At 37.9% G+C, this 11,245-nt stretch overlaps 1 protein-coding gene across 2 annotated transcripts; it reads right to left on the bottom strand.

Moving 5' to 3' along the window:
* Positions 1-1,117: 1,117 nt before the first annotated feature.
* Positions 1,118-11,127, bottom strand: kctd13 (potassium channel tetramerization domain containing 13). 2 transcript variants are annotated; one of them, XM_026165319.2, is made up of 7 exons: positions 10,774-11,127; positions 9,430-9,690; positions 7,312-7,481; positions 7,144-7,233; positions 3,218-3,270; positions 2,941-3,136; positions 1,118-2,593 (listed from the first exon to the last, which is right to left on the bottom strand). In XM_026165319.2, exons 2-7 carry the CDS (start codon positions 9,665-9,667, stop codon positions 2,345-2,347), a joined length of 996 nt encoding a protein of 331 aa, XP_026021104.1. In that variant the 5' UTR covers positions 9,668-9,690; positions 10,774-11,127; the 3' UTR covers positions 1,118-2,344. The 2 variants fall into 2 exon arrangements, with proteins under 2 accessions (XP_026021104.1, XP_080156502.1); XM_080300376.1 differs by having other exon boundaries at positions 9,430-11,108.
* Positions 11,128-11,245: the final 118 nt, after the last annotated feature.

Genomic DNA, 11,245 nt, shown 5'->3' with positions numbered 1-11,245 from the left:
CTATGTTAGTTTTTGTCTCTAGTATTAGCTGTTTTAGGGCATAGGCTAGAGCAAAGTTTTAGTAAAATCACTACAGATATTACCACAGAAACAGAAATTTCTTAAATCAGCTGACCCCCAGTCTTGCAGCTATCCAGAGTCTCAGCATGTTCATCAAATCCTCAGATTTTACCAGATTAACAAATACTACAACTAATTAACTCCATTTTTAAATTAATTTTATTCTATTTAATTTTCCAGCATCATAAAACAGTTTGTTAGTTTTAAAAAAAAAACATTTATCCTTGTTTCCTATATGTGATGAATGTGCTGTAGTTCTATCTTAATGTAAGATAAAAAACAAAACAGCTGTAATAAGGCATACAATCCTTAGTTTGTTGACCATGGCAATATGAAATGTATATGTAACCAATTTTGTTGAATCATGTCTTTCAGTTTTTATTCAGTTAGTTTTCAGGTTTTTCTTTTTGTTAATTATCGTCTCTCTTTTCTTGTCTATGTGTGGAGCTGTTTGCATATTGTTGGGAAGGACAATACTAAATACTGGGGGCTGCTAATAGCTAATAAAATTTGTACTTTCCATTATAATTTCACTTTATTCTAATACCAAATATATCCCAAATACTTAGTAATAGAAGGCACTAGATAATAAGATAATTTTAATTTATAAAAGCAAATAATAATGAATTATCTAAAAGATTTCCCCCCCCTTTTTCATTTTTTTCTCTTTATATGAGAGTTAACTGGAGCTGTTTCTGCATTGTTTTCAATACAGTAATGACCAGTCAGACTGTACTGGTGTTTTTAAAACTAGAAATAGAAAACCTTAGAGATGTTCCACAGATGTAGTAAAGGAGGACCTAAAGAGGGGACATTGTAACACTGGAAGTGAGCAGCCCAAAGAAGATGATGATCACCCACCCAATGAGGCCATTGCCCAAATGAGAGAAAGAGATTCACTCTGAAACTAATATGTTTGGCTTTTGCACATATATTTAATTAAAGTCAGCATGGTAGTTTTTATGTAATATTACAGAAAGAACATGTTATAAGAAAGTCTGTTTTGTAAAGTATCTTAGAAATAAAAGGGGCAAAAAACCCAAAAAACAGCCCAAACTAGATTTCAGTCATTTATTGAAATATTTCCATGACAACTATTGGACGGAAATTACATTAGTGCATATTTCAAGATTATTTTATAAAAGATCTGAGTTACATATTGCTCTCATTCAGATTTTCCAGTATTCAGAGTGATTAGGGTTACACACTAGTGAAGATTAGAAAGACAATCCTCTCCCTGAGAGAACAAAAAATACAACCCAGTACACACACCACTTTTGTCATCACTATATGGCCAAAGAAAAACAACATAAAAGAAACAAAAAAAAACCCAAAATTCTGTAGTTTAGTTTAAGACAGAAGAAGTGAAAGTCTTATGGCTCAGAACAAAATGCAAAATCCAAGAAATGGTTTCGGTTCCTCTTGAAAACTTAAACTGAAATGTAAGCTTACAATTTATTCATTTACAGGAGTAAATTCAAATTTTGAGTGCAGAGAGAGTGCAACGTACCTTTTCTGAAATTAAAACTCGTTTGAGCACGAGTGAACACAAAGACTCAATACAAAAGTTAAATACCAAATAATAAATTAGGTTCATAAATTAATAAAAAAACATCTTGAAGCAACAGCTGTAATAACATAAATAAAGAAAACTGAGCTTCTCATCATCTACAAGCCTCCCCCCCACACCAAAAAAAAAAAAAAAAAGGCTACTGTGTCTTATTCCAGTGTTGCAATATCTAGGCTCAACTTCACCGTCCTCTGTCCATCAATGTTCGGCAGCATCTCACTCCAGAGGAGAAAGGGGAATAAAGTTTCACAGCCTGCATAAACTGACACAGTGTTTCCTACAAGTCACACACAGAAAAGGCTGCCTGTGCATGTCATTAAAACCCACATGGACATTAGGTTGTCTGCTCTAAGATAAAGATGGGAGGACATTGGGTTTTGAGGACTATTCAGTAGCTTGCAGGAGGTTCATTAACCTCTGAAAAGTAATGTCTACGCCAGTATCAGTACCAGTATTTCCCATCGAAAGACTGTACACACGTTGTTTTCATGTAAACAAATGCATTTTCCTTTCCACGCACACTCAGACCTAAATTTACAAATCAGTCATCAGCCAACATTTCTGAAAAGTCTGAGGACATTTAATGAAATTACGTACCAAACTATTGCTGTCATCGAAGACGTGTTTTTCATTCCCTTAACATTCAAAAAACAAACAAACAAAAAAAATCCCAACAAAGTTTAAGTCCCTTTCTCCTGCTTTGTTTTGACATTTTTAGTCCTTATACACAGTTTGCTGACCGTGGCCTCTTTCATCATGCATTATGTGTCTCCGTACGTGGATCCGTCGTACTCGTCTATCCCCTCCCACGGCACCCTCTTCCTCTGACTGACCAGCTCCCAGCGATGAACCGGAGCCTCTTGAATCTAAAAGGTGCAAGCCTCCTGGTCCAGATCCTCTGTTGTTCTCATAGATGAGGATATTGAGGGTTTCTTCAAATATTCGGGCTTCGGGAAACTCAACCTAGAAGCACAGGTGTTTGGGAAAGGTCACTGAATATTTATTTGCTCTGTACAGCAACCTGAAAATGTGCTTATTTGTAATAAGCATATGTTCAGGGCATAAGCCCAATATAAGGTGTTGGTACAGGAATAAGTTTAAAAAACATAATTGCATATCACTGTCATCCAACCACATGCTTCCTGCCTCTTAACGTAGAAAGCTCAATAACTGACTCCAGTGGGAGGGTTTTCTCTTCTTTGGATTTACTGTAGGTTAATTAAAAGGCTGCCATCATTACCAGACAGCAAGTAAGTGTATTTCTCAAAAATGTTGATCAAATGCTTTAATATTTATTAAACAATGCTTACTTTGGTCTGCTTCTTCTCTGTAGCATAGACAATGGAAGTGCAGCACACTTCAGCAATCTTGCGGCCTTCGCCATAAAAAGACCAGCAGCAGATCTCATCCCCCAGCACGTCTTTGACAAACAGGACGCGGCCATTAAATCGCAGCACGAGTTTGTCGAACAGTTCAATGTTCTTCAGCAGGTTATCGTCAGAGTTGCTGGACACAGCAGAGCAAGAAAAAGTAAGCGTCTATGAACTTTGTGGCTTCATTATCATTTTAAAAATCCAAAGATCTTACCTGGTGTATGAGTATTTGTTGTTTCCTCTGTTGTTCTGCAACTTTACTACTGGCTAAAAGAGCAAGAAAGAGCAATATTATATTAATAAGAGGGTACGTTTAATACAACCTAAAACGAGACAAACACTTAAACTGTCTCTTTCTAGTTAACAGTAAGTGAGGAGCCTTAAACCAAAGGGGTCATTTCAGTAGAAAACACACTGCTGGTGAACAACACAATAACAACAAAAATATAAGTGCAAGCATCTAGTGCAGGGGTCAGCAACATCTAAAATGAAGATAACACTGTATATATTGTTTTTACCTTTATGCTTTGTGTGAACAACTAAGGTGTATTGCTTATGAAATCCATGAAGTGCTACAGAGAAAATTACATTTTATTTATGTAATTAACACATTTTGAACTCTTAAAGAAATATAACAAAAGGAAAGACACCCAGCTGAACTAAAATGATCCATGTAGCAAACAAAAACTGTTGTGAGCCGCCCCCCTTATATCACCTTTGGGCTTTTGGAGCCTTGACCTGACTTTTAAAAAAAATAATTGGAAAAAAAGCACTATGCTGCTGAAAAATGAAAAATACTGCCTAAATATGTATTTTACCAGGTTAATGTGTGTGGCCGGGTGTGGTCTGCAGCACTGCTGCAGGGGAGGCGGATGCACCTGAGTGGCACCCGCAATCACGCCTCGCCGCCTTAACGTCTGTGTTATCTATGCTGTTGTTGGTATATGTCGGGCTGTGAAAAGCTACAGCCGGCTGTGTGCGTACAGCAACCGTTTTGCGAAAAGTGGTCAATAAAGAGATGCTGAAAAGCGTGTTCATGCAAACATCGTCGGGTCTGCCGTGATATGTTTACAATGGGACTTCTGCTCCTGAACCTCTGCACAAAGCGTATGCAAATCGGGGCTGTACTTTCAGCTTTACGCAGGACTGTAAGCTGCCATCTGTGAGGCGTGAGCGGTGTTTGTTTTTAACATAGTTCACGGTGGAGAATAGCTGCTGACAATGTGGATCTGAAGATCGATAACTGGCCTACCTGGGGTTGAAAGTCTCGATAAATGCACGGCGTTTCTGCGGGTATACCGGCTTCCGCGAGTGTGACGCTTATTTTGAGCAATGAAAAAAATAATAAAATTTTATTTTATTTTTATATTTCAATGTCACAATAATCTTCCAATTTAGAACTACAAGTTAAAAAAAAAAAAAACTAACATAAATAGAATACACTTCAAATTTATTTCCCCAAACCACCCGGAGCCGCACTATAAGGACTAAAGAGCCGCATGCGGCTCCGGAGCTGCAGGTTGCCGACCCCTGATCTAGTGCTACACGATCAATTTCCTACAAACGTATTGTGAAAGTTTCTGGACACAGAAAAGCTTAAGGGCTTTTATTTTGAAACTCACAAAGGAAATGCTGAGTTTCTATTGACAAGGTAATGCTGTAATTTGTGAAATGGGAACCACACTCTTTACACAGATGTTTTAAGAAAAACAGGTCCGTCTGTAATATAAGAGTGCTTCAGATAAAGCCCTGCTACCTTCTTTAGTTGAGAAAAATAAAAGCTCTTTTTTCAAGTACCAGCAGTGTCTGCTGGAGCCTGTAACAATCTCAGCTTTTTTTCTTATTCACCAAAGTAATACAATACTATACTGGGCCCCACCTCTTGATTTTCTTCTGAAATATTTTCTCTCCTAGATAATCCACAATCAACAGTCTGTTGTATTGTTGAAAAGTGGAAGCATTTAGAAACCACAGCAGCTCAGCCATGAAGTGTTAGACCACATAAAGTTTCAGAGCGGAGGTTGCCGAATGCTAAGGTGTATAGTGAGTAAAAACTGGAGAGCTCAAAACCTCCTCTGGGATTAACATCAGCACAAAAACTGTGCCAACCTGTGTCTGGAGCTTCATAGCATGGGTTTCCAGGGGCGTGCAGCTCCTGTAGGTTTAATGTAGCACAGTGCTTACAACTTATACTTACAAGCATTTTAAGCTTGAATATAATTACTGTTGTGTTTTGTTTTTTTGATCAATATTTTTCTCTTGTGCATCTTTTTCCATCTCCTGGCAGGGCTCTAGAGTGCGACTAATTTGGTCACAAATGCAACCACATTTTTCAATGGTGCAACTAAAAAAAAAAAATCTTTGGTCGCACCAGTACGACTCTCCGTGTGGTCATCAACAGACACACATTATGCCCCTATTGGACTAAACCAATCCAGAATCAGAGATAGTAAGGGGCGGAACCTCTCTGATTGGCCGTGGTCCAGTTGAAAGTGCAGTTGGAAGAGGGAGGTGAGTAGCTTGAATAAAGCGATATTGATTCATTAAATCCTGAATCGACTTTTAAATATAACTGTGTTTTGCCAGAAATGCCAGATTCTCAGATTAAAGCTCACAAAACTATTTCAACAACCACCAAACAGTAGATGAAAGCAGGTACACGGATTCCACACAAAGACGTAAACACAGAGCGGACCCGACGCATCAGAATCAGTTTTCTCTTTCTCACCCGCACGTAGACGGACACGCTGTCAGAGCTCAGCGATTCTGATGCGTCGGGTCCGCTCTGTGTTTACGTCTTTTTGCGCTGATTCTGAGCTGCAGGTTTTGTCTCCCTCCAACCAAAATTCACTGAGCCAGCAGCAAAAGAAACAGCAAACTACGCTTCACATTTGATAAATGTCGTCATGAATTCCCTCTGACTTTTGCTGTTTTGCTTTACACACTTCATGCACAGCTCTCTCTCTCTGTGTACTTCAAGAACAGTTTCCCGTCTCAAATCTCTGTTTTCTGCATTATTCATTGGCTTATTACCCACCAGTCTACCATTTTTTTTTTTTTTTTTGAAACAGCGGCCACTGTCTTTTTCTTTTCTTTTTTTTTTTTTTTTACTTAAATGACCTCGGACAAGAAAGCTGCTGTTCAATACTGAAGAAACTTTTTAAAATTATGCAAAATTGCAGAATATTTTGAAGGTTATCTGCTATAAAAAGCCAGGCCAGAAAAATCTCCTTCATGTTTTTCTGTGTTTTATTCTCAGTTACTTTGACACAAAGGCTTCAGCTGTGATGTTCACAATTCTGATGAAGTCTCACATCTATCAGTACTGATAAATGATCAGAATTATAATATTTCTGACGTCTGAGGCAAAATTGAATCAAATCAGGACTTTGAGAACCGGAATCGAATGGATTACAGAAATCAGGGATGATACCCAGCCCTAGTGAGTAGCCTAAACCCGACAGAAGTGGATGTAGCTGTGGGTAATAAGAAAAGTTGAAAAGAACTATTGATAACTTTTTTGTTAAGTTAAGGCTTGATCAGTCTGAAATTCACAGCCAGTGCTCTGACACAGAGCCATCAATCTTTGAACGTTGAAAAAGCACAGTGTATCCAGAAAACACATTATGTGCTGCAATAAATGCACTGCCCAAATGTTCCCTCTCCTCACTGCCTTTCAGCAGCAGGCAGCAGCAAACAGGTCGTCAGAGGAGGCCGATGTGATGATTAAGTTTAACATTTTCTACAATATTGCCAAAACACTTTAAGCACAAGATTGTGAGTTAATCATTTACAAATGAATATTGTCTGTATGGACTGCAATTTCCCCCCCAAAAAAGTGCACATGTAAAACTGCGGTGTTAAGTGATGCAGTTGAAAAATTTGAGTGCGCCTAACCTAACCGTGCGCCCATGGCAAACAGTTAGTCTAGAGCCCTGTCCTGGGTAACAGTAACAGCATCAGTCACTAATATTAGGCATTTAAGAAATGTTTAAGAAAATGACTGATTCCAAAACATTAAATACTACATAACTATCTGCCAGCACTCAGCATCTCCAAATTGCATTCACAAACAGCTAGACAGTCATTACATATGCATCCAGCTTAGGGGCCAATTGATGAAGCTTGAATTAAATTTACCTTTCTACATGTAGCAATCATCCTCTGTTCTTCTTTGGCTGAGGTGATCATGGGTATGCGGCATACACTTTCAAAGACATCCTTTTGTTTCTGGAAGTAAAGAAAACGTCAAAATTTGTACATGTTTCATTTTATTAAAGTCCACAAAAAAGATATCCACGTGTTTACCTGCATGACACCGAGGCAGTGTTGGACGAGTCCCTGGACCCGGTAGTACTGGGCCTCTTTTAGAACTTCATCTAGTTCTCTGTGGTCCTCCGGAAGTGGTACTGAGCCATCTCGAAGGAAGTTCAGAACCAGCTCAAAATGTCGACCAGATCTATCCAAAACTACCCACCCTGGAGCAAAACGGAGAGTAATTTCAGGAATTTTAATTCAGGTTATTATGCTTATATTATATTTACTGAGGTAGTCAAGAGGTCCCTTTAATGTGTTAGCATAACAGCTAACAAAGAGGATACAACATAATTCAATATTTACCAGCTTTGCTTTCAGAGTCAACGTTATTTTGGTGGGACTTTTAAAACAGTAGTATGGTTAATAAGGCATACTCTTGGGACTCTGACACATACAAAAATGTTTTAAAAATAAAACAAAACAAAACAAATATTCAGAATTCAGTGTTGGGTTTATATTAAATGACTACTGGAGTTAATTAAGACAAATGCGTTGCAAATGCGTACAATATGATGTACAATATGATGTACAAGCAATGATTTGTACATATTTGTTGCACCCATGCGCGCGCTTTTTCTCCCAGTATTCTGTGGGAGGGGCAAAAATTCCTGTTCTGATGTTGAAAGTTGCCAACCTCTGCACTAGGTGATCAAAACTGTAGAAGCAGCCATTCTTGTGAATTGTGGACAACCTCGTAGATGGAAAGATAGATGGATAGATATAGAAAGAGAGTATAGACATATACAAAAGACTATCTCAGTAATAAATGGCCTTTTTTGGAATTTTGCAAATTTGCACATGATGTGAGTGATCGTTCATTTATTCATTATTTTGTTTTGGTTGTTATAAATGCTTACAAGATGAAAAGAACGACAACATGTGAACGCTGCAGAAGTGTAAACAACTTAAAGAAAATAAAACCTGACAGCTGTATTTACCAATAAGTGATGGATATGAGGTTAACCCATCAGTATTGTAAGGATTTTGGCTGAATTGGTGCAAAACTGAATGACTTCCAAAGTGTAAGACTTTCTGTTCAAGCCCATTTTTTTTAGGTCTCCTCACGTAAAATAAACCCTACACCTTCTATACAGTGCAAGTCTTGGTGACAGGATACTGCAACAGCCGTTTGACACAACTTCCGTTTTAGATTCTGCTTAGAGAATACACAGTAACTGAGAGTTATCATTAAATTCTGGAAATAAGTATAACTAGGGATGGGTATCGAAACCCGGTTCTTGTTGGCATTTTTGCAAACGATTCCCTTATCGATTCCAGTCGCCCCGAATGACGTCACCACGTTGCGGAGCTTCATTTACCTGGCAGGAAACGTGGCGCCTAAGCGGCTCAAAAGTTTGGTTATACTTTACTGGAACGGATGACAACAGGGCAACATGCAATACTTGCAAAGTAGAGATTTCATTTAAGGGAGGAAACACTATGAATATGCAAAAGCATTTTCTCACAAAACACACGATAACCTTAAATGAATGTCGTGTTTTTAATTCCGCTCCGGACTCGTGAATCTCAACCCAGCAGCAGCGGTAACGTTTGCACGTCCTCTCCCGTTAATGCAGCAGGTAAATGATCAACTAACAGTGCATATTATGTTAGCGCAATCTGGACATTACTGGATATTCTTGTGTAATTGCTACAGAATAATTTATGGTATACTTTGTTATTGCTACAGAAGAATATTTATTTTATTATTTTACATTTACATTTTTTTCTGGGGAACCTGTGACACCCCATTGAAGAGCTGTAGGCTGTGGATCTCTTAAGATCTCACTGTTGGGTTTGTAAGGCCATGTTACTCCTAAATTTCTATCTTCTTCAAAAAGAAGTTATGAAACAAAGTTCTAAGCTAATCGACCTTAGTGTTCTCCTTTTTTTTTAAAAAATAAGAATCAATAAGAGAATCGATAAAGAATCAAACTGTTAAACAGAATCGAAAACTGAATCGTAATCGTGAAAATCTTATCTATTCACATCCCTAAGTATAACTGCATAAAACCTTGCCTCAAACTCTCAACATCATGTTAAAACTCCTGATATCAACAACACAGTCTTCAAAATCTTAGTGCTCACCAAAGAGATACATCCACCCACCTTCTGAGTCTATGGTAACATCAGTTTCTCCATTGCACATGCTCCGCAGCAGGCTGTCTTCCTTGCTTAATGTCTGGATGGTTGTATAATGCAATGAGCCACCAACATTTAACTTGATGTACTTGCTCCCCAGCAGACCCTGGTTCCTGTGCTCATCTGTGTGAAGGCAGGCAGGCTGGGAAACAGCGGACTGGGCAGAGTCGGCAGCATGACTGCCGACTGAAGCCTCAGCAGACATGGGGTTGAAGGGTCACTTTCTGACTGAAATACACAAGAGTCTTATATTATTTATGCCACTGCTGATAATTATCCTATTTCAGCTGCTTCTTAACTGAGAGTAACATAATAGCTCTTAGACTTTAGGAGAATAGCTTTGTATCTGAGCTACTTTCTGCTTTCTTTCTTCTTTCTGCTCTGTAGCTGATGTTATGATTATCTGTGTCTATAGAAGCCACATATAATGACGAATATAAAAAAAAATTCAAGTCAGAACAAAGTGCACTGGGAAATGGAGTAAGTGCTCATGAGGGTGTGAGCATAAGTAAAATAGATAGACCTATTAACTTAACAGGGTTATTATAGTTTTATATTTTCAAATTACTTTTCATTTAGTTTTAATCTTCGAAAAAATTGTATTAGTCTCTGTTTGACATCTTTTTAAGTAATATTGTATTTAGAGTAAATGCCAGATGCAACATTTAAGAAAATAAAAATATTAGAATAAAAACACATTGTTTTTTTCAAAGCAGTGTGGGTGAAAGTAGTGTTTTTTGTTCGTTTGTTTTTTAATCTTTTTTTTTTTTTTTTTTAAATCTACTTAACTAAAATATTCCTTTCCTCATATCTAGTTTTAGTGAACTATAATAACCTTAATCATTAATCACGGTGGGGAATTTAAAAAGAGTTTCAGCTGATCTTTGTGTTACTATGACATTAATACACCGTGTGGGTGTTTAGATTTCTTTTTTTTTTTTTTTTTTTTTAAAAAGGGCCAAATTACAACTGTCACCAAACCTCTAAACCTGTACTAAAATCACATCATTTTCTCAGCCACATCCACTTTGTTTATTGTAATGATTGATTTTGAACATCTATCAGGACAAAACATTAGGATTAAATGACCATTTTTTCCCCAAACAGCAAACTGATTCAGACTAGCCCTTTTTACATAAAGCCCTGAGGAGTTACTGACAGCCATTGATTAGACAACATAAACACTTTCAGTCACATGAGGCACCTCAAATGACACCCCTGACTGACGTCTACTGTAATATGACAGCTGCTGACATATCGGACTATTAAACTGAAATTACACTGAGCTAGCTCATAATAAACTGTACTTACCACACTGAACATCCAAAGGTGTTAAGAGAGTGAACCTATCTAAGCTAACAAAACTAAAAATATAGCTTTAATTAGCCAGCAATCGTTAATCAACTAGCTAGCTTCTGTAAAGAGGCCAGGTGAATTTACGGCGCAGCTAACATCTGACGCCTCATTTTAATCGCACAGCTAAAGGAACGAGGCTAACAGCAGCTAGTCTACTCCGTCACGCTTTAAGCTACTAATGCTCATTTGCTCTGTACCGCTTAGTGACCAAGAACGCGAATTCCACATCCACTCCAATTTCACTGTTGGGCACAAAACTGCAGCTAGTATGATAAGCTAAATAGGTCAGTCGGAAGCGAAACTAGACATCTTCTTCCGCTATTTTCTTCTTCTACTTTTAACCGATCTTTGAATCGAATGACTGCCACCTATCGAGCAAGTGGTTAGTGCTTACACTAACTTGTTGTAATAGACTACCACACATTCA

Source organism: Astatotilapia calliptera, chromosome 4 (genome assembly GCF_964374335.1).
Source record: "Astatotilapia calliptera chromosome 4, fAstCal68.1, whole genome shotgun sequence".
Taxonomy (NCBI): domain Eukaryota; kingdom Metazoa; phylum Chordata; class Actinopteri; order Cichliformes; family Cichlidae; genus Astatotilapia; species Astatotilapia calliptera.
Note: the sequence above shows the minus strand (reverse complement) of the source record. Positions and strands in the feature narration are given on the sequence as shown.

Coding starts and splice junctions, on each gene's coding strand:
- kctd13 (XM_026165319.2), bottom strand. CDS start 9,667: ATGTCTGCTGAGGCTTCAGTCGGCAGTCATGCTGCCGACTCTGCCCAG. Junction 7,482..9,429: donor TGTTACCATAGACTCAGAAG/GTGGGTGGATGT, acceptor GTTTTGCTCCAG/GGTGGGTAGTTTTGGATAGA. Junction 7,234..7,311: donor ACTGCCTCGGTGTCATGCAG/GTAAACACGTGG, acceptor CTTTACTTCCAG/AAACAAAAGGATGTCTTTGA.